General features: G+C 40.2%; 1 protein-coding gene across 3 annotated transcripts in view; it reads right to left on the reverse strand.

Annotated features, from left to right (window-relative positions):
• IGF2BP3 (insulin like growth factor 2 mRNA binding protein 3) overlaps positions 1-24,341 on the reverse strand; it is a 65,940-nt gene that overhangs the window by 24,776 nt on the left and 16,823 nt on the right. For all 3 annotated transcript variants that reach the window (XM_083705291.1, XM_083705293.1, XM_083705292.1), the window contains exon 3: positions 12,755-12,803. In XM_083705291.1, coding sequence (XP_083561417.1) covers positions 12,755-12,803 — 49 coding nt within the window. The remainder of the gene's footprint in view (positions 1-12,754; positions 12,804-24,341) is intronic.

Below are 24,341 nucleotides of genomic sequence, written 5' to 3' on the forward strand. Positions count from 1 at the left end.
ATAAGTAAGATAGATAGATAGATAGATAGATAGATAGATAGATAGATAGATAGATATACCCATTTAAAGAGACAGTACTATATTAAACCTGTGCAATATATAATCCTGTGCAATATATAATCCTGTATTAAATAAGACTTTTAATATCTTTGTTTAATATAGTACCTAGACCTGATTGGCTTTGTTCCATGGAGTATTGGTAAGTTAAGACAGCAAAGAGTGTAAGTGATATTAAATGGTGGCAGCATACTGGTTCAGAAAAACCATTGGAGCAGAAGTTTGCTTTAGTTAGTAAAGTAAGGAAATCGCCCCTCCCCTTCCCAGACCTGCTCAATTTGGACTTTATCTAGAATGCATCTGGCTTTCCTTCGGAGAAACTGAAAATAGCATTTGGGATATGTATGTGAAAATAATATGATAGAAGAATTATGAAATAGTGAACAGTGCAGGAATAGCCAAATTGTGGCTCAGGCTAGGATCTGACAGATCTGGGTTCAAATTCCTGTTCAGTCGGTGAACCACTTCATAACCTAACCTACATCACATGGGTGCTGAGAGGATGAAGTTAGTGGAGAATCACATACACAGCCCCAAGCTCCTTGGAGGAAGAACAAGAGGTAAGTGAAATTAGCCTTTCTTAAATTTGTTAGTTCTTTTACGAACTTTGCTAGCTTTCTACTCTGCTGCACAAATTAAAGAGGTGCAATGTTTTTTATCCACAGAAGAACGCTAAGACTAGTTTGCTTACTCGTCAGCTCTGGCAGTGAAAAGGGAGTGTCTAAGAGTGATCAGCTTATTCAAAAGCAATGGTTCAATCTTACACTCAGCACACACAAGCTCAGTCTTCAGTAGGATTCAAATGCACATAGCTAGGAATGGGACAGCTGTTATCCACTATACCAGTCCCTTCCTGAAATTTTTGTGCTAGGATAATGAGCATCCTGGAGGCCAAGCAACAATCAAGGATTTTAACCAAGGTTTCATTCTTACCATTTACTTAACAAGTTCCAACTTATGTGAGAGGGTGGCAGGATTTCCACCTGGAAATCATTAAAAAATGCTAAAAAATGGAGGCCTACAGGACATGTGGGGTGAAAAAACTCCAGGAGACACCAGTCACACATTCCAGTCCGGGCGCCATGGCACAACGTTCAGACTAGATAGCATTCTGACTTCCGGGTCGGCGCCATCGCCGAATGGCGGGCTCCCTCCGAGCTCCGGAGGGAGCCGGCTTGGCAGGGGCTGGGTCCTACCGCACCGGCGATGCGGGGACCCTTAAAAACCACGGCCAGATTGAGGCCGTGGACATGGAGACTCGGCTGGCACCGTTAGCGCCCTCCCGACTCGTGAAGGAGCCTTTTTAAAGGCTACGGATCGGGTGCCGGGGAGAAGCGTGGTGCTTTGAGTCCTCTGCTATCCCTGCCGAGCGCAGCCGCATGCCATCCGGCGGAGAGCGCTGACTTCTTCTATTGAAAATTCGGCTCTAAAGAAGAACCCGTGAGTAATTGGAATATGGACTAAAAAAAAGGGGGGATAAATTTTTTAAAATTCGGAGCGAACGGGGGAGGTGGAAAAAAGGAAGTCAGCCTACCCCTAAATTGTAGAAGAGCCAAAACAAAGGACTGGATAACTAAGATCGAGTGTAACCTTATCTTGCCGAATCAGCAACTTCGCGAGGGAAAATTATAAGATTGAGCTGGAGGAGAAAAGTGGAATTGTCTTTAAAAGCAACCCCCCCCGGAATCCCTGGAGCGATTTGTGAAACTGCCTGGAGAAAAGTGATGGAGGTTTTGACAGCTGTCAAAGAGCTGTCAAAAAGGAAGATTAAAATAGAGACTTTGTTATGAGGACTTTGCCGGTTATATTTGTTACAAATTGAATACAAATTGTTTTAAATATTGGTCAACAAGCTACTTGGTCTGGTGGATGTGATTCTGGAAGGGAACTTTGTTACTGCAATCCACCTAGAGGAGTCGAGGGACATTGCATGTGTTTTTCACAGGAAATGTGAACAGTTGAATGGAACTTTCAATCTCCTGGGAAACTGCAGGAATGGAACACTATTTTGTCTACAGAGGTCTACACACTACAGGAAACAATGGAACTATTTGTTGGAAAATGAAAGGAACATGATGTAATGCTTTGCTTCATGAATAACAAACCTCTGCAGAGACACTAGAAACTTTTGGAAAAAGAACATTTCTGTGGGGAACAGAGAAATAAAAAGGAGGAGAATGATTGATAAGAACAAGGAAACAACAAGAACTGGACAGAACTGGGGGAACATTTGGGATATTCAGGTTTGACAAGCTTATGGATATAAAATTGGAGTTTTTACTCCTGGATATAAAAACCTGGATAGAAGAAATGGGCCCTTATTTGATAGACTCCTTCTACGATTGGACATCCGTAATTAAAGACTGGCAAAGAACCGGAGGGACATAGTGTAATGTGGGAACTCCAGGAAAATATTAGAAGTGGAGGGATAAGTGAAACGCAAAGGGGAAAGAGGGGAGGGAAAATTGGAATCCAAAGGCTGTAAAATTATTATTTATATTTATCTTATTTTCATCTGTACTATGTTTGAAAGGGGGAAACCCGTGGAAGGGTATAGATCGATCTTAGGGAATGAGAATTTGGATAAATTGGGTTATTGACGAAGAGTGTAATTTGGGGATAAGAATTTGTTGAATTTAATTGCTTATTTGGAAGATTTGGAATACAAGAGGGGGTAGGGAGGGGAAGTCCTAGTTATTGGCAATAGATTGGATTTAATTTGTTATGATTTGTTCTAATTTGGAAAACCTTAATAAAAATTATTATAAAAAAAAAAAAAAAACAGACTAGATAGCATTCTGCTCACATAAAGCCTGATCTCCTTGGTTGAAACAACAAACATTGGTAACATCAAGGTAACAGACCCTGTGGAAACTACCCTTAAATTAGGAGAGGGAACACAAACCACTCCATCATGGTCCTTTAGCCCTATCCTAACCACAAACCAAGTAACTAGAGAAAGTCTCATGAAAACTCTTCAAAACTATTTCAAGGAAAATGATGCAGACAACTTAACAAGCCCCCTTCTCTGTGACGCAATGAAAGCGGTCGCTAAAGGAGCTTACATAAAAGAGAAAGCATCACTCAAAAAACAAACCTCAAAAATTAGCAAGCTTGAATAAGACACCACAGCTCTTTCAACACGATACAAACAAGCAGGAGCTTTAAAAACTCCATAAATTCATAGAACAAAAAGGAAGGGAGATTGACTCAGTAGAAATTAATAAAACAATGATCAACACTCTATACTCAAAACAACAATTTTACAAGTATGGAGGGGAAAACTCCAGACTATTAGCAAACAGGTGCAGGGAAAAAAATCACTTAAAACAAGACTACACTGCATTACTAAAAAAGATGAAACACAACATTATCCTCTAAAAAAATAACATCAGAATTCAACTCTAATCTATACGCTTCCCAGAACCCGTATGATTAAGAAATCAAAACCTTTTTAGCAGGACTAGCCATGCCCAATTTTAACTGCAGAGCAATGCGAATTCATGGACAGTCCTATCACCTCAAAGGAATTAGAGATGCTCCTCAAAAATCTGAAATTCCAGGCCCAGATGGCTTCACAGCAGAATTCTATTAAAAAAAAAAATCAAGGTAAGTCTGGCACCCTACATGAGTCGCCTATTTATTGACATCCTATAAGGACCCCCCATCCCAAAAATCTGGACCTCCTCCAAAATAGTCTCTATCCCAAAAGCATTCAAAGATACCCTCAAAGTAGAATTATATTGCCCGATCTCACTGATAAATCAGGAGTACAAAATATTCACATCAATCCTGGCTAAATTTTCCTGCACAAGCTAATAGCCCCAGACCGAGCTAGCTTCGTCCCTTGTTGCAACATAACAAATCCCATCAGTAAGTTACTGAACTGATCAACCATAGCAAAACAACTAAAAACCCACCGACAATTATGTCCCTAGATATACCAAAAGCCTTTGATTGCTTTGAGTGGAAATACCTACTAGCAGTATTAACCAGCATGAACTTCGGTCCTTCTGTACTACAAACCCTCAGACAAATTTACTCCCAAGCTTCAGCTAAATGCATAATCAACAATATGGATTCCACCACCATTGCAATCCAAAGAGGCATAAAGCAAGGATGCCCGCTGTCTCCCTTTCTATTCATCGTGGCCCTGGAACCCATAGCAATTCATCTCCGGGTAGCCCCTAATATCATGGGTATGGAATTAACAGGCAAAACATATAAACTAGGACTCTTTGCGGACCACTTGATGTTCATGACACTAGGCCCAATTAAAACAGCAACCACTCTGACTGAAGAACTCAACACTTTTGCAATAGTGTCAGGCCTTCAGGTGAACTTTGCTAAATCTGAGGCAATGTGCTTCAACACTCCCTCTCATATCCAAAAAGAATTCACCAACATCACAAAGATAAAGCTCCGCCGTACCAAGTTTAGATACTTAGGGGTACAAATAACCAGAAACCTTAACAAATTACACCTACAAAATTACAAGCCTCTCTGGCAATAAATTGATAAAGACCTGAAAAGATGGAATAAATCTAACTTTACTCTCTCAGATAAAATAGCCAGATAAAAATGATCATTCTCCCAAAATTACCGTATTTTTCGCTCTATAACACGCACCTGACCATAACACGCACATCGTTTTTAGAGGAGGAAAACAAGGGAAAAAACATTCTGAATGAAACAGTGGATGTATCATTTTTGTGCTTCATGCTGTGGCCACAGACATGTGATCTGATGGTGAATTTGGGCTGACCCAATGCAAAAATCCTGAGAATCCCTGTGCATCCATGGTTTGTAACCACGTTTTTGCACCACTGCAGCCCCAGGCAACAGTGGGTGCGTGATTTTGGGGGGGCAGGCTGTAGCCATGGACATGCTATGTGCTCTGATGGTGAATTTGGGCTGACCCAATGCAAAGATCCTGAGGATCCATGCTTTGTAGCCACATTTTAAGTGGGGAGCGAAGGAAAAACAAAGAAGGGACATTAGAGGGGTGTGCAGAGAAGCAGCTGGCTAAGAATGCAGGAGAGGGATTTAACGGGAGGGAGGAAAGAAAGGCAAAAGTTTCCCCCCACCCAAGCCAGCCATCTCTCTCTCTCTCTCCCCCTCCCTCCCTCCCTCCCCCCCTCTCTCCCTCCCCCCTCTCTCTCTCCCTCCCCCTCCCCCCCTCTCTCTCCCTTCCCCCCTCTCTCTCCCTCTCCCCCAGCAGCACCGGAGCTTGCCTGGAGGGGAGGGGCTTTCCCTGCTCTTTGTTCCGTTTCAGCAAACACAGCAACGAAACAGAGGAGGTTGGGCAGTAAGACCCTGAGGCAGAATGCAGGAAAGCAGCCGCTTCCTCTTTTCAGGTTTCGCTTCTCCGTGCAGCGCCGCGATTTGATTTTTGCATGATTTTTCGGCTCCAGGGACCACACATTTGCTCTATAACACGCACAGACATTTCCCCTTCCTTTTTAGAAGAAAAAATCTGCGTGTTATAGAAGGAAAAATACGGTAACCTTCTCATTCCAAACCCTTCCAATGCAGCTCAAACCTTCCACAGAGAAACATGGCAAACCAAAGGCCTATACCCATATCAACATAGGAAATAAAGGATAAATAAGGAGACATTCAAGTACCCTGGTTAAAACACCATCAACTACCATATTTTCCCGTGTATAAGACTAGGTTTTTTCCCCTTAAAAATAATGTCAAAAATTAGGGGGCATCTTATACAGATACACCCCCCCCCTCTTAAATCTGAGTCCCCCAAAATGGGTGGCGTCTTATACATGGGGGCGTCTTATAGACGGAAAAATACAGTACTTGCTTTTCTAAATAACCTAGCAGTAAAAGCAGTGGCCACTAGGCCCTTGACCACCTTTGAAAGCCTTCTTTTGTCGGCAGATGGACATAGTAAGGGGATGGTATCCACGATATACTGCTCCATAACCCCACAATATCACCTGACACTATTAAAAAACAATGGGAACATGACAAAGGTTACAAAATAAACTCTACCCAATGTGGTCCAAATCTCCCTTCAAATCTCAGCCAAAAGAAGGAAACTCGTTTTGAAACTTAACAATAGCATCTGACACTGAGGAAATTGGCATTACAGTGGAACCTTGTGTTATGTACCATCCTCCTCGCGAACGCGGCGGGTTACGAGCTCCGCTAACCCAGAAGTAGATCCCCTTGTTGCAAACTTTGCCCCGGGATGCAAGCAGAAGTTGCATGGCAGCAGTGCGAGGTGAAACCGGAGGTACCACTGTAATACATCCAGGAAGCTTACCAAAATGCTGGAGAGGCTGTACTTATACAGGCACATGCCTCCACATGTGGTGGCAACGTCCCCGAATCCAACCCTTTTGGACAGCAGTCCTACAAAAAGTAGGTAACACAACTAAACACTTATTAGAACCTACCCCAGAATTGGCCCTATTAAATATTTTCCAAGACAATAATGCTCACTTGCACCATAAAGATCTTGGCAGCCAGAAACGTCATAGTTAAGACACTGAAGTGACTTGTCTGGAGTAAGCATGGACCACTGGTACCAATTGTATGGGAAATGGCCTTGTTAGAAAAGTTAACCAACAGACTAAAACTGACCTGAGGACAAAAGAAAGATGACACATTCACTCCGGTATGGCTCAAACTGACAACAGTAATAGCAGGGATCTTCCACCAGCATACTGATCAATATGGTTAACTTGACCCAATATTCCATATCCCCCTTCCGCAAACACATACAAATCTCACTACAGTTAATCAAAGGCAATTAAAGGCAAACAAACATGCCCTGCTCCCCCTCCAAATCTTCTCTCATTGACAGCGACGTGAAAACCCCTCTTCCCCTACCTTTAGAAACATATTGTTTTGCATTTTACATTGAACGTACCAAAATACTTTATAATCTGGTCAAAAAAAGAGAAAGAAATTGAAAGTTCTTTGTAGTTCATAAAAATCTTTAATAAAAATTATTTTTTTAAAAAACTTTGGCATTTCTTAAGCATTTTGTTTATGGCATAAGTATAATGAACAATTTATTTTTTTAAAAAAAATCAGATCCGATTTGTATGTACAGCAATCTTCCATGTCCATTTCCCATTCACTCTCAAAAGTCATATATCTCCTCTCACACCATTAATTTCAATATCAGGTATTTCACTGCACTTCTGTTATCATTACGCCATTGCATCTGGATTTACCCCTTATCCAGGAGTCTTGACATATACCATCAAACTATTTTCCTTCTACTGCTGTGCGCATTAGGCAGAATGAGAAGTTCAGTAAGCTTGGCAACATGTCAGAACTACATAATACTGGGGACTGAGAGGGGGGGCTGGCATGGTGCACAGGAAGGAATATGAAAGGGACTGAATAGTTGGAAGGAAAGCTTGAATTATAACCAAGAAGTGGGGAATTGATGGCGAGACCGAAGCACTGAGCACTGTGGTGTTATGTGGTAAGTATGGGGCTGATGAAAATTAAGAGTAGAAATCTGCTGTTGACTTAATGAAATCTGTCATTCCATTATTATTGTACTTTGTCTGCAGAAATTAAGGGTTTGAGTCAAAGGTTCCCTTCCTTTGGGAGGAAAGCTTTAAAATGTTTGAGTTCTTTATAGATATTGCACCAGCTTTGTATACAATGTATAGCTTTATGCCACAAATATACCTATTTTTTTATATTACTTTCTAACCTTGTTAAATCATGGTATGAGGCAGGGAGCGTATGGGAGAAACGGGGCATTTGTGGCATGAATAGCATAAGTCTGGCAGGCCCTTGACGTGGCCCTCTGGCTAGCTTAGCCCTCCAAGGCCCAGAGCAAGCAGTGTTAGAAACTCATATATCTATAAGCTAGGCGCAAAATGGCATCTTAAACCTAGATTACAGTCACCACACCAGAATGTCTATTTGCCAGGGAGTTGGACCAGATGACCCTTAGGGTCCCTTCCAACACTGCAATTCTATGGTCTCAACTACATTGCTTGACTGTAGCCTGTTCTTTCAACAATTCACTTGTCCCAGCATGCAAGAAGGAGAAACATGCACAGTGGAAAGGGAAATGGTATTAACGATGGATTAAGGCAGAGGTTTTTAAACTGTGGTTCGTTAGTTCCATTTGGGTGGCCTGTGGAAAGGTTGCAGCAGTGTCAAATAGATCTGTACTCAGCTCTGCCCTTACTTTCCTTGATGTGGTGATGGAGGACTGTGCGTGAGTCAGCTGGCTCGATGAAGAAGTCAGTTGCTAACTGGGTGCCCAGAAATCTCCACTTGGTTGCAACTGGACCCACGCCAGTAGCAAAACGCACCTGGGAAATTTCGAGCACTGGCTGAGCAAGTATACCTGTGACTGTACTCCTAACCCTACGCCTACTCCCATGTGCTAGTCTGATAATGTAGTGTGTCAAGTTTTTCCTAAGGCATCATATTTGATAAAGGCACTATCCCTGGAGAACAAACCTACCTATTGTTGGTATAACAACTTATTTAAAAATAAATTCAGGAGCAGACATCAGAATATGTACATAGGATTTCAGAACCCTTCAGACATGCACAAGGAAGAGATCACCTACAATCTCTTAAATTGTTATATATGTTGGAAGCTGCCCAGAATGTCTGGGGCAATCCAGTCAGATGGGTGGGGGTACAATTTTTAAAATACTACTACTACTACTACTACTACTACTACTACTACTACTACTACTACTATTGGGATACCACACAAAGAAGCTATCAGCAGGGGATTTTGTGTTCAACATGCATGTGATACAAGGTCGTAACCCAGAAACAAACAAAAAAAAAATCTACTAAATTGTGGAGTAACTGCTAGAATGAACTGCTGAAAACAATGGGAGTAAACTGAATGTTTTGACGACACTAATCTACACTCCTAAAAGCCGATCTTATGGACATTGTTTTAAGCCCTTATGACAAACCATGCTGTGTACAAACACTCTGTGGAATCCTCAATCCCTTACTCCACACAAGGTGAAAATGAAGCTGGAAAGGATAAAGGGACATGACTCATCACAGGCTATAAACCTTTGGTGACCTTGATGAAAACAAATTATTTGAACCAAGTACAATTATGATGGCAACATCTTCTAAGAAGAATGATTCAATCCAGTAGCACAGTATGTTCCTGGAAAAGAGCTCCTCACAGCAGATACTTTGCCACACAATGTAAGTAAACACAAGTTAGAGAAGGAGGTTAAGGCTTACATCTGTAAGTCAGTTTCACTAGATCAAAACAACTATTCATGGTGCTCCAGAACTTCACAACTTTTTATACTATATCAGATCAAATACCTTAGCAATGTGTCAGAGCTGACTAGAAAGTACTTTCCTGACCATGGACAAGTGAGTGAATTGGAAGGCCTAATAACAAAAAGGAAATGTATTTTATTTTTGGTTTTTCTGAACCACAATCTACAAGGCAAGAAATTCTAGACCTTATCCACCAAGGGCATCAAGGTTTAACCAAATGTCACAATCAAGCCAAGCTGACCCTATATGGCAACCTTGTGTTAGAAATATCAGCTACACATGTTTAGTAACTGCACATGTTAACCACAGCAAGCAACTGCCCCATCCCTGCCAATTACCACAAAGAACCATAGCAAAGGTGGTTTATTTTCTCTATTTACTTATGAAGTAATCCACATGCTGCCTTTGGGGGCATAACCCACTGAAAACCGCTTACAACGCTATAAATACAGTGATCTAAAATAATCCAAATTAACAAAGGCAACATCACTGAGTCATTAAAATGCCAATTCAAACAGTACAGCAACTAACAAAAGATAGCTCTGCAAACATTTTTTTTTATTAAAAGACATTTTAAAAAATATATATTACTTTTTATACACCGTTTAAAAAACCCACAGTGCAGAGATCATGCAGATCTGAGGGAAGAGAGTTCCACAACATGGAAACCACCACAGAAAAGGCCCCATCTCTCATGCCTGCCAGGCAGGATCATAAGCAGGGCCTCTGGGGCTGATCTCAATGCGCAGGCAGGTTACAATAAGGACTGCAGGCAGTCCTTCAAATAAGTCCTTCTTAGTACAGTACAAGCTGGCTGCCTCAAAATATCTTTTTTAAGGAGACAATGTTTTGAATAAACTTGTATAAAACCCTACAAAATGTGGATCACTACTAAGTAAGATTGAACATCCATGTTTTATTCTATGAATTTAATATGAGATTTAGCTGCTGGTAACCCCAAAAGGGAACAGATATGCCTTTCTTCTCTCTGTGCATTCAAAATGGTGACTACAGTTAGTGGGCAGTTGGTTTGGGTAGTAGTGTTCACTGTGTTCAGACAGGGTTGTAACCACCACCACCATAATCCCCGCCCCAGCCAAAGGATCATTTCTGCAGTCTGGGGAATGCTCATAGATCCAGCCTAGAAAGCCAAGAGGTGTCAGTGACAAAGCCTTTTCCGACATAACCCTGTCTGTTCCAGGAGATCTTGCTCTCTAAGGTGAGGCAGGTTGTGATAACAGAGAGACGTTGGGTCAGCTCAGAAACCAATCAAGAGAGAATAGTGAGCTCAAGTTTGAACCATTAAACATTCAAATAGGGCTCGTTAGTTAGTTAGATAGGACTCGGTAAGTGCCTATTTAGGGATCTGTTTTGAGCCTTGTTAGGGCTGAATTGGGGATTAGCTAGACAGGGCAACCCAGATTGTATCCCTGAGGGTAAGGCAAAGATCCTACAAGAAGTTCTAAGAGTCATTAGTCAATTCAGAGACAGGTTTAAAGTGATAATTTAAAGGATATTTTTAGCTATCTCTGTAAAGAACATGCATCTGAAACAAAGTGTTGTGCCTATTAAAGTACCCCTGACCATTAGGTCCATTCGCAGACGACTCTGGGGCTGTGGTGCTCATCTTGCTCTATAGGCCGAGTGAGCTGGCATTTGTCCGCAGACAGCTTCTGGGTCATGTGGCCAGCATGACTAAGCCGCTTCTGGCAAACCAGACCAGTGCATGGAAACGCCGCTTACCTTCCCGCCAGAGCGGTACCTATTTATCTACTTGCACTTTGACATGCTTTCTTACTGCTAGGTTGGCAGAAGCTGAGACCGAACAACAGGAGCTCTAGGCTCTGTGGTTTAGCCCACAGCGCCACTCGCGTCCCTATGTTATGCCTATTAGAGTAATTATTAAGATATAACCCTCATCATCTGTATGTAAATAAAATTCTAGTTTTATTCTGAAAGTGCCTCATCCTTACTTTGATTCTCTGGGTGAGGACAAATTCTCCTTTCACATAACTGTCATACATTGCGGCTTGTTATTAAGAGATAATAACAGACCTTTCAAGTTTTCTGACAGAGAGTGTACATTTTAAAAACACTAAAAGAAATCCAGTCACATTACATCTCTCCCATCATTACTGAGGGAAGTTGCAACACAGGTAGTGGCTAAGGAAAGGGCTTTTATAGTTGTGGCACCCCACATGTAAATTCTTCCCTGAAGGGTGAGGTGGGGGTTTATGTTATACCTCTTTCAATATCCTTCTTGCATCAAGCAAAGACCTTCTTATTTCCCCAGGCCTTTAAAATTTTTACAAGTTGTTTTAATCCTGTTATTTTATCTGCTGTTTTGTGTTAAAAGTCATCTTGGAAATATTATACTAAAGAGTGGCACAAAAGTTTGTAAGTTAATTTTGGCTTTAAAAATACTGCCAGTTCTTGAGCATCTTCTCTACACAAACCTCTGCTTGATCAGTTGTTTATACAATTCATGTGTGTGTCATCAAATTGCAGCAGTAAGGGGCTTGTTTATATCTAACTATATTGAGGTTAAAAAAGGTAAAGGGACCCCTGACTGTTAAGTCTAGTCATTGACGACTCTGGGGTTGTGGCACTTATCTCGCTTTACTGACTGAGGGAGCCGGCGTTTTGTCCGCAGACAGCTTTCCGGGTCATGTGGCCAGCATGACTAAGCCACTTCTGGTGAACCAGAGCAGCGCACGAAAATGCTGTTTACCTTCCCGCCAGAAGAGTACCTATTTATCTATTTGCACTTTGACATGCTTTCAAACTGCTAGGTTGGCTGAAGCTGGGACTGAGCAACGGGAGCTCACCCCATTGCGGGGATTTGAACCGCGAACCTTCTGATCGGCAAGCCCTAGGCTCTGAGGTTTAGACCACAGCGCCACCTGCGTCCCTGGCATATTAAGGTTAAGAGGCACAAATAAAAAGACACGTTTTTACAATAATCTATATTCTGTTACCTAGTTATCATAGAGCTTCTGAAATTATGATGTGCTGCTATGGGAATAACTAGTGGAGAAGAATTACAAGAAAAAGCTAGAGAGTTTCTATTTCTAAAAGTTGCTAAAATGTTAGTGTTTATACAGAGAAGAGAGGCTCAGATCAGCTTTTGAGACATAAAATGAATCAGGAAATTGCCAGTCACCTGAAAATGTACTGTAGAACCCTGAAATATATCTCCAACTGTCTAACATTAACGGCAGCTGTTAAGAAATATTTGGAAGGTTCTGTTATTCAGTTTTGCAAATTATCCTTCAAAGAACAAAATTGCTCTTGCCAACAATTTGCATGTGTTAGAAGACCAAGAAAAAGGAGTGAAAAAACAAGGGAGAGGGCGAAAGAGGCAAAAGGTGAAAAACAAAGCACCTATTTATCCTCTTAAAACAGGTTGAAAACAAAGATGAATGCCTACCTCCCACTGCAAGTGTGGCGGGATATTTCTGATTTGAAGTTTTCGACTCCTGGGGATGGAGAGAGAGAGCCTGTTATTTAAACACACACAAAAAATGTACACTCCATAACACATCTCTGAAAATTACTAGGTCAAAACGAGTTTTATAGTAAGAAGCAATTATCACAAAATAATTTCATTATATGCCTACAAATAATTATATACCTTATGCTCACCAGTAAGTCAATTGAAGAGATACTACTAAAAAAACCGCTCCTCTTCACAGTATTTTCTTGGCACATTGAAGCATTTCTTAACACGTGAAACATCTTTGCTTCAAAAATATTGTGCTTCCTATCATACTGTTTAAGTATGGTGGCATTATTTTTAGACTTGTAAAAACTATCCCCAAATTTGAAACTTCACAAAATGGTGCATGAGAGAAAGAAAGAATATGTAAATTTTAAAACCATGGTCAGTTTAATTAGCACTTGAATTCCTAAGATTCCATGCTTCTGAAATCTTGACTAGCTGTTGTATTGTCACCTTTGTTTCAAAGATATATTGGCCCTCACTCATCTATCTTGCAATGAAAGCATTTGCTTTGTAATAGTATAAACAAGGCCCAGTGGCATCTGGAATGGAATAATAGCCAAACCTTTGGTCTCTTCACCTCTCATTCCTTTTCACCTGAAGAAGAATAAATGCACACCCAGAATGCTACATAACCTTGGGATCTTCAGCAATGTACAGATAAAAAAAGGTTCTGTACATCACATGGGAACTGTATGTACTTCCTCAAAGCTAGAAAGGCTATTCATACAAGAACTCAGAAAATTCACAATTAAGGAGATTTCTTGAGATAGACAAAAAAATAGAATGCAATAAATATAATCAAGGCAACAACCCTATACACGTACTCAGTAATAAGTCCCACTGAGATCAACGAGACTTAATTCTTTTCAGACAGACATAGGATTGTACTGCAAATCTTATGTTGGTGTGGTTCACAAAAAGTTAAACCAACTAAGTCATACTAAGAGTAGAACCACTGAATTCAATGAACTTAAGTTTGTCATATCCATTGACTTGAATGACTTAGTCGTATACAACTCATACAAAATAAACTATGGTCAATGTGCATGAGCAATTCACTCTTCCCTCACTTTCGACTACGCCGCACGAGAGAAAGGAAACAAGTCAAAGCCTTGTTGCCATGAAATGCTTATCACTCATAACATGTTGACTTCTCATTTTTTCTTTGGAGAGAAACAAAGGATGAGCCCACAGGACCTACAAGACTCTTGATTTGTTTAGGGTTCACTTGCTTCCCTCCCTGTGTGGCACAGTCAGAAATGTGGTGGAAGCAAAGCTCTTGTCACATTAAGCCATACTTTGTATTTTAAACTGTGGTTTAAAGTTACGTAAGAACTGCTCACTCGTCAACTGGATTTAGGTGAAAACAACTAAAATCTTGTGGCACCTTGAAGACTAAGACATTAATTATGGCCTAAGTTTTCATGGATTACACTAATGGAAAGGAATGTAAACCAATGAAAGGTTATATGGTACAACAAACACTAGTGTTTAAGGTGCATCAGGAAATTGCATTAGGTGAAATGCTATACATCCAGCTTTTTCAAACTACAACTCCCATCAGCATGGCCAGTAATCAAGGATGGCAGTTGTGTCCAACAGCATCTGGGGGCACTCAGTTGGGAGTGCTACTATAAATGAAGAACCTGGAAAAGTTTTATTTTAAAAAATATTTGATTCTAGTTTGTTGCAGGTATGCAGTAGTAGCTTTTTCCACTACATACAACCCAACAGAAATTTCTCTTGGGCAAGAATTGCTGAAAGGAGAATTTCCTAACAGATGTGTTAAGTTCTAGATATGCTTTGCTTTCAATGTCATTTTTTCCTATTCCAAGGTCTATACCCCTTAAAAGATATAGCAATAATCCTAAACATAAATTCTAGCAGCCTTACATAAATGAGCATAGGGGGATGCATGCACTACCTCTTGATATGCTATGGAATAAATTCTCCTTTCCTACAAAAGAGGTTTTAACTTTCATAATGAAGTTTCATCATTAACTATTTGATGTCCTTTTTGGACCTTCCTTCTAATTTTGCTTTAAAACATTTCATGTCTAACTTGACCACAAGCAATTTAGTTTTATGGACTGTGTGACAGCAGACAAGATGCAGTCCAAACCCACTGCTTTTAAATGAATTCAGTATCTTTACTTGTGCTATTACAATTTTTAATAATAATAATAATAATAATAATAACAACAACAACAACAACAACAATAAATCCTCTATCAAAACTATTGTGCCAATGCTTAACAGTGTATAAGGCATGCCCACAAAGAGGCAATCAAAAGCTAAAGATTTGGGCAATATAATTTGCTACTGAGGAAACATGCCAGTTGAGAGGGTAACAGTTGTGTTCGAGAGGTGAAGTTTTCATAACTACTGGCAGTCCACTATCCCCAGTATCAGCACAGAACACCTAACATATAATAACCTTTTTACAATAACTTGCTTTTTAAATTAGACTTTGTATTTAAGTACAGTGCAATCATAAGTTAGGCAAGGATTATGCTACCAGGGGTTGAGTGTAAAAGCAAAATCAGTACTCCTCACACCACCCAAGAACTCAGAGCCTCCCAAAGCCTGGTAAGTAAGGTGAATAACTTAAATAAAGCTCTTTTGCGCAATTTTTCCCTGTACAAAAAGTTTGCAGGGTTCTGAGATGGTTGTGCAAATGCTCTGGGAGGTTCCCACGAGATCTCACAGGGCCCTTTGAGAGCCTTCAGAGCCCAATAAATAATAGCCTCCTGCCCTCTGTTTATTTATTTATTGGGGATCTGTATAAAGTTATGATCACATAAGTAAAATCAGCATAAGTTGCGGTAGTTCATATGCCAGGTATCAGTAAACTGAAAATGACCATATGTAACTTAAATCCACTGGTTTCAAAAAGTCTACACTGTGTATGACTTACACTAGATATTACCCAGTAAGATTAGCTACTTGCTTATGTACCCAAGGTGCATAAATCTTAAAAGTAATTTATGGAAGCAACTGTGCACTGAACTTTTAGTGGCTTAAATTATGTCATTACTAAACACTTGAACATAATCAGAATACTAATGCATGGTTGTAATTTTCACACTACTTTAAAGCAGCAGAATTCAATTGAGTTTTTAACCAAGGACAGTATATACTTTTCAACAGAAAGACTGTAGGATTAGCTGAAATGTGCACATGTGAATTAGAGTGCATGGTGCATTTGACCAAAATACTTAGGCTTGAGAACATTTGTCTGATAACAGAATAAGTATTTAGACTTTATGCTGAATATAGCTGAAGGACAGTGTCACTCTTCCTGTTAAGTAGCACTTGGGGCTGCAATCCTATGCGCGCTTACCTGGAAGTGTAAATGTTAAGATTTCCTGAAACTTGGAAGACATGAGAAAATAAGGGTTTTTTTCTGCCACATCAGCCCTCTGAGGGGAAAAAACTAATTTGAGGGGGAAATTGAAATACATTCTGTATTTACTGTCAGACGAAACCTAAATCTGCTTTTCTACATCATTTATATCTAGGCATGTGCAATAGTACTAGTTGGGTTATGAGATGTATAAAGCTATCTATGCAAGTTTTCTCAGAAGTAAGATGCACTCTGTTTAATTCAGCTTATTACCAGGCAAGTGTGCACAGGACCTCAAAAGTATACATGCCTTGGGTTCTTTATCAGCATAATTGTGAATATATATACTTAATAACGGAGAGTAGCTGCACCCTATGTACTGAGGCACATGCATCTTAGTTTTTTGCTGTCTGAGAAGTAGCAAAAAATAGACATTTAAAAAGTAGAAGACCCTAGATCAAATGGCCACCAAAGGAAGGCAAGCAGAAATTCACAGGCAAGAACACCCTTTTGCTCCTTTCATGAAAGCAGTACCCTCTAGGTGCACAAATGCATATTAGATATGTATTATATATGTGGTGTGTGTGTGTGTGTGTGTGTGTAGGGACGCGGGTGGCGCTGTGGTCTAAACCACAGAGCCTAGGGCTTGCCAATCAGAAGGTCGGCGGTTGGAATATAATATCCACAATACACCCCCCTGACGGTGACGCACCTGTCAATCACCTGATGTCACCATGATGTCAGGTGGTCCAATTTTAAAAGCAAAGAATCAGGGCACATTCTAAACGTGCTCTTGATTCTTTTCTTTCTTCCCTTGCAGGCACAGCTTCATACAGCACATGCAAAACAGCAGTTCTCCTTGCTAAAAAGAAGATTCCTGCCAAAATTGGGGCTTGCACTTGGGAGCTCCTGATAGGGAACTCCTGAGTGCTGCCAATCCCAGCAATAAGCACCAACCAACTCACTATTGCTGAATGCAAGCCTGCTTTCTGAAGGAATTGCTTCCACTTAAACCCATTCAAGTGGGAGCTTGCATCGTGCATTATTCTTAAAAGACAATAAATATAATTCCTGCTTGCCAGAGAACAGGCAGGTTCTCGTTTTTTTAAACAACAGCAACAGCCATCCCCATAAATTTCCAATTTTTTCAATTGAAAAGGTTGGAGAAGTCTCAGAAAAAACATGGGGTACTCCTCCCCACTGCTGTTTTTTTCCTCCTGAGCCTTCACACCTCTTTTTGGTAGCAAGCCCTACAGCACACAGTAGAATTTAGTTCTCAATAAACATACATGTGATAGTGTTGTAAATGTCCTTTCAAAAATAAACACAATATAGCAGTTTTCTTCCACACAAGTATTTTTAGATGCCAAAATCAAAAGCAGCTAGGACAAATTTCACACGGTTATTTTAAGAATTTCCACCCTCTATACTAGCCTTCTAGTTTCAATATTAGGTAGCTAATATTCCACATAAGGTTGAAGGAGGAAGCTAGAAGAGTGATGCTCTCTCCCACTTCCTCTTCCATAACTGCTTTATCAAGGCGCTGACTGGCGTCCGAGCAGCTAAATCTGAATGCAGAATGACTGACAGGGCAGGAAGAAAATAAGACTGATCTGGTAAGACTGGGAAGGGAGCAATAGGGGCAGGGGTAGAGAGACAGGAATGGAGTACCACAGGACGAGAAGGACAGTGTGTCAGAAAGGATGCAAATGCACAATCACATCAGCTCTCATAAAATGGATGCTCTTGAAACTGCATAAGCTATCCTTCACCCAATCAAATAATAGATTACATCTGTCTCCACTGGCTGAACCATTAAACCACTGATCAGCTCAGTACTGCCATGGTGCAAAAACAGATCTGAGGCATTGTTGTTGTTTAGTCGTTTCCGACTCTTCGTGACCCCATGGACCAGAGCATGCCAGGCACTCCTGTCTTCCACTGCCTCCCGCAGTTTGGTCAGGCTCATGTTTGTAGCTAGGTCCTCCTAATATCCCAAATGTGTCTGTGAGGCCAGAAAGGTTAGCAGTCTACACTTTTACAGTAAATCTCACTGAACTCAATATTCTAATGGAGTACACATGTATACCTGGAGTTCTCTATGCTGGTAATGCTGTCTAGGGATGATGGAAGACCAAGTCCAACATCATCTGAAGGGCCACAGATTAGCCACCACTGGAGTATAAGACTGCACTGAAAGACAACTTTCCAGAAACATGCAAAACAAAAACTGGCATACTGCTGGGCACACGCAAACCATTTTGGATGCTGAATTATGACTAGCACAACATGGCTGAGATCAAAAGAGCTATTTTAGACATGTCCAAGGGTTTGGAACACGCCCAGTGCGATTTCCCCCCTTTCAATAAGTAGACCCTTGCCCATAACAACCACTTTTGGTTCAATTTCAAAAGTGTCTTCCTAGGTGGCCTGGTGTTTGAAAAACAAAAACCACAACCTCCCTTGGGTACATGGAACTATGTTTTTCTTCTGAACCATATTGGCTAAGAGCTAAAATATACCAGCCACACTATTCTATAGTAAAACCAAGCAACGGGGGGGGGGGGGGGATTCCATACAAGATGGAATGCAAGTAGAAAAGTTGTATCTTACTTCATGAAAATTAGATGTGAAAATGAGGTCAACACATGGAAGGAAAATTGAACAGCAGCATTTCTAAACCTGGTACCCTCCAGATATTTTGAATACTGTTTTTACTCTGGAGGGAACCAGGTTGAAGAAGGCTGCTTGCACATGACCTGCCAACTTCCCCATGCTTGTAAGGAGTCAAGCTTTTAATAGTGCTGTCCTATGTCTTTAAAAAATTAACTTCTGTACAACATGTGTACTTGAAAGTATTGCACAAGGACTTCCAACTGTTCTTCACACTTCTTAGGCTATAAAAACTTACATTCATAATTTGTTAATTCCCAAGTGTGACTTAGCAAAAGGATTTAGTAAAGCAGCTACAACTCTTGTGCCAAGTACTTAAATATATCTTTGCATTTTCCTACCAATTTCCACAATGGAATACAACTGAAACAAGTCTTTAAAAAGTGATAGAAAACTTTACATCGTTTATGGTAAACATTGCAATCTATCAACACTGCATCATCTTCCTTCCATTCTTAATTCTGATTTTCAGCAAAATGGTTCATATCCTATTTTTCCCCACCATATATTTGAGAATCTACACGTTAAGAAATACGGATTGCTTTTTCACCAAAGTGTGCAAAGCACTACAACAAACAGACAGACAACTCTACTTCAGTTCAGGGATTATGTTAAACTATCAATTCAGCAGTTTTCCTGGGCCTCTTTTACAAATTTCAATACCAAGTGCCTTTATAACCTATCTCAACCATAGGAGATTTCCTATCTCTTCCCACTGTCACTTACTCCTCTCTTGATATGATGGATCCAATGCCTCAACTGTCAAGCCCCAACCCTCCTAGCTCAGGGGAAAGGAAGTGTTGGGTGAGAACTTTCCTTTGTGGCCTAAAACCCTGTAACATGTTTACTCCATGTTTCCTCCAACCCTAATCTCTCATTGGGCCAGTGAGGAAAGGGGCACAATGCTTAGGGTGGGGTGGTGAGAAGGAAAAATAGTGGAATAATTACCACAGAACTCTGAAACAACCTTGCTTCCAAGCCATAACAAAGCACCAATAAGGAAGGAAGGAATTTCCTGAAGAGGAGGTGGTGCTTTTCCACTTGTAAAGACTGCCCTTTCGACTCCTGAGAAAGAAATGTTATTTCCTGTCTATTTTCACGGTTTATTCTAAAATGCGTAATTCAGTTTTCCATCTAGTTAGTTTAGAGTGTGGTAATTTATGTTTTAAAAAGTCAAGGCAAATCACTAAAATCCCCACTAGTAAACACATAAAACATAAAAAATATCATCAGCACTCTTGTATCCAATGTGATGGTTCAGATGCAACACAAAACCATGGCTTGACATTATGCGAGGAAGCAGAAATGAACCTTGGAATTGAATGCTCCCTCTAACTAGTCTGATTCTACTTTGCAGAGAAAGTGTTAAACCAACCAAAAGCTTACATCTACCTTAAAGGAAGAGAGGACCACTTCTGTGCCCTAGGAGGTCACAGCTGGAAAGGGTAGGAAAGGCAAGGGATTGTTCCCATAAAATTAAACCTTGCAGACATTCAGAAAACAGTGCCACCTCTCCCTTTGCCAGAGTTGAGGGAAGTGTGAACATTCTTCCTCTCATACATGCCATGTTAAAAGATGGACCTGCAAGTAGCAAGTGCATTAATGAACCCTTACCACTCATCCTTCTTCTGGTTTTAAGAGATGATAGAAGTATCTAGCTCAGAAGGGAAACGCATTGACAGGGGTGCCATTCCATTACTCGGTACACTTACTGGGAATAAATTGAGACTTTGGGGATGATGACCATGCTCTTCTAGATGCCTAAAAACTGGGCCACAACAGGAATGATGCAAATCTCTAGAAAGGCTGCTAGATGGATCCCTCCTGTGCTTAAAACCATAAAAGTAGCTCTTGCCTCTTGCAGTGGTGGTCATGATTGTGGGAATGTCTGTATTCTTCTGAAGGGGCTAACCTGCTCCTCTTCCAAGACCTATTTCCTCTTTTGCTCCTCTGCTGGTTAAAATCCTTGGATTTCATTTCCTCAACAATCAATTATTTAACCCATCTCAATACATAAAATCCAGCAAACCTCTTAGCAACAGGCTAAGCAGGTCAAACAGCTGCTGAATGGGGTGACATATATAAAAATTCCAGGGAACATTCATTCGTCTGATCAACCAGGAAACACTGCTATTTATGCTTCACCTTTCCTTTATCTATTCCTTTCCCCTGGACTCTAGAAGCTAGTACAGCAGCTTCCTAACTGCATACAGCACACAAGCATAGTCAATTAAGTAATTATATCTATGAACTGGTAACTTTCTGACACTTCCCAATTTGTAGATCATTTAATGAAAATTACAAATGCAGCACTCAAGAACTACACATATAGAAGTTTACCATTAAGTTATCAATCACTATACATTCATAATAGACTACATGATTGACGGTAGCTTCAATTCCTGTAAAGCTGGTATACAAAAGATGCCTTGCAGATCTATGTTAGCTAACAAAGGCAGTATTTTAAGCAATGCTTTATTTTATTTTTTCTTTAAGCTTCCAGTATTACCCAAGAATACACACCAAAACCAAAATCTTCAAAATTAACAATTTCATTTTGAGAGTCATTAAGGTTGTCCTACTATAACTGCCAGGACTACTTTTTAAAACCAGGTCAGAGGACTACTTTTTAAAACCAGGTCAGAGGCTACACTTAAAGGGTCATATTCAAAACATCATCCATTGGCTTTACCACTACTTATTATTCAGTTTATCTAAATCCACTTGGTACATAAATTATTTCTATTAATACACTTTTTGCATAATAATTATTTCTTGACAATATCTTATTGATAAGTTTTTACATGTGAGTTCAATTTATCTCTATTTAATTCTTAGGTTGCAAACAAATGCCAGATACAGAGAGGACATTTGTGTAAGCATGCACATAAGCAAAGTACTTATATGAGCATGGTATGTATGGAGGATTTTTTTCCCTTTTAGCACCAACTCCTCATTCAATGGAGCGTACGGGAAGCTAGAAAGTTTCCATGTGCATGCAGATAAGTGGCAATAGAATCAAACACTAAAAGTAAAATTTGTTCCATCATTAAAGACAGAACAATGTTTGCATCTGTGAGTAAGCATTAATGATTAAGAATTTAAAAATTCCCAGAGTAGGTTAGTTGGGAGATTCAATGAATCAACAGAAAACCATCAGCAACTGCACTATGAGCCAAGATCTGACATTTCAATGTATATTGTTTATAAGTAATTTAAAATTAATGTAAAGTATATCAGAAAAAGTGTGTAAATTTTAAAGCATTAATTTTTATATGGTTTCTCCTGTGAATAATTCCTTAAAGTATATCATACACATCTCCCATTTCAGTTAATGTATTTAAGGCGTAGTGTTGACTATGCAATGAAATGCCCCAAAATAACAACTGCAATATAGCTTGATAATAAATCAAACCGAGGCCCCAACTTCCCAAACGACCAGCAACTTCCAGCATTATCCTTGGGCAGCAGCAGCAGACAACTGTCATCTTGAATTGACTGCATAGGGGAAATAAACCGAGAAAGCTCAACAGCTGTTAAGAGCCCCCACATATAGGCTATTATTACAATTTTACAGATGAGGAACCAGAGCTGAGAGATACTGGCTGGCAACATTAAACCTCCAAGAGAAACCCTCCAAATTCTTTATCTCCCCATGACAACCGATTACCTTGGATACTGAGCCAATATCTGCTGATGGGACAAATCGCTAGTTTCACCTGAATAAATATTACTTCTCTGAAACACTTGTGAGTGCTTTCAAGTATCATTTATCAGATTAATATACAGTGGTACTTCGGGTTATGAAATTAATTTGATCTGGAGGTCCGTTCTTAACCCGAATCTGTTCTTAATCTGAGGCTCGCTTTCGCTAATGGGGCCTCCTGCCGCAAGTGCGCAATTTCCGTTCTCATCCTGGGGCAAAGTTCTCAACCCAAGGTACTACTTCCGGGTTAGTGGAGTTTGTAACCTGAAGTGTTAGTAACCCGAGGTACCACTGTATTGAGGGTGATCTGGGCTCTGTGACTCAATACCAACTACAACTCTACAGTGGTACCTCGGGCTACATACGCTTCAGGTTACAGACTCCGCTAACCCAGAAAAAGTACCTCAAGTTAAGAACTTTGCTTCAGGATGAGAACAGAAATTGTGCTCTGGCGGCACGGCAGCAGCAGGAGGCCCCATTAGCTAAAGTGGTGCTTCAGGTTAAGAACAGTTTCAGGTTAAGAATGGATCTCCAGAACGAATTAAGTATGTAACCAGAGGTACCACTGTATTGGACAGACAGCCTAGCTACACTTATCCTTTTGGTCTACTGCAATGTACCGTACATGTGGATGTGGTCTGGAAGCCTCATCCCGTTGAAGAGGAGGAGGCAAGATTGCCCACAAGGACCGGCTGATACAGTCATATATTGACAATGCTTTGTGTAAAAACTGATTTCCAGTTGTTTCTGCGCCCACTTCAGAGTGTTGGTATTAAACATTTTATTTAGTACCGGCATGCAGTGGATTCAAAGAGTCCAGCAAAGCTGGATGTGTCCAAGGTTCTCCATCCCAAATTAAGGACTTCATTTCATGGCACTTCAGATCACACCCCTAAAAAAAACACAGCACACAAGTATCTGATAAACCTGAAAATAGTGTAAAGTTTACCATACACTGAAAATGCCAGAGTAGAGGAAGGAAGGGAAGAGAAAGGACAACCTTGTAATCGGGGTAATGATTTTATCAGAACTCTCCAATCCCATTTTTTTTTAAGCAGAAGGATGCTGAAGTACAACCTAGGGCATGTATGAGGCTAGTGAATTGGAACCTACAAAGTTACCACAGCAAGTTCCTCCCCCGTCCCCCACAAACACCCCATAATTTTAAATATCTCTTGCACAAAAAACCCTGGACCTATTTCTATATAATTTGAGAGGCTTCTAACTTGTGAGCCACTTCAGATCAACTGGCCACAAAACACTGGGATAAATCAAATGATTTCTCCTGAAAACTGTAAATGCTTTTCTGGACATTTTATTGCTTTGATTTTTACTTGCAAACCACCCAAAGTGTTTGGTTGCTCTATAAATATGGAAAAGAAAATGAATGCAAATAGCACTAGACACTGTACTTTACCAAGTAACAAACCAAAAGGACAGGAATCAAATACAAAATCAAAAGGGCTTGCAGACACAAAACCTCAAAAAGTAAGAGCTTTAATTTAAAATCTGGTTGTATTTTGCCAAGGTGCTTTTTCTTTGATATCTATTCATGACTGACCTGCATTACAGCTAATAATTTTACTAGGATCATAAGCTATAAAACAAACAGTACCTAGCTTAATTCCACAAGTTACTGACAACCCCATTTTAAGGCCCATGTAATTGGAAGGAACTGTGCTGACAGATTTGCAGGGGGTGGGGTGGGAAGACATAGTATTGTTTTACACCAGGAATGTTGTCACAATGGGGGTATAACCAGTCACTAATCATTCAGTCAGATAACA

The sequence above is a fragment of the Podarcis gaigeae genome, assembly GCF_964106915.1.
Source record: "Podarcis gaigeae genome assembly, chromosome: 12".
NCBI lineage: Eukaryota > Metazoa > Chordata > Lepidosauria > Squamata > Lacertidae > Podarcis > Podarcis gaigeae.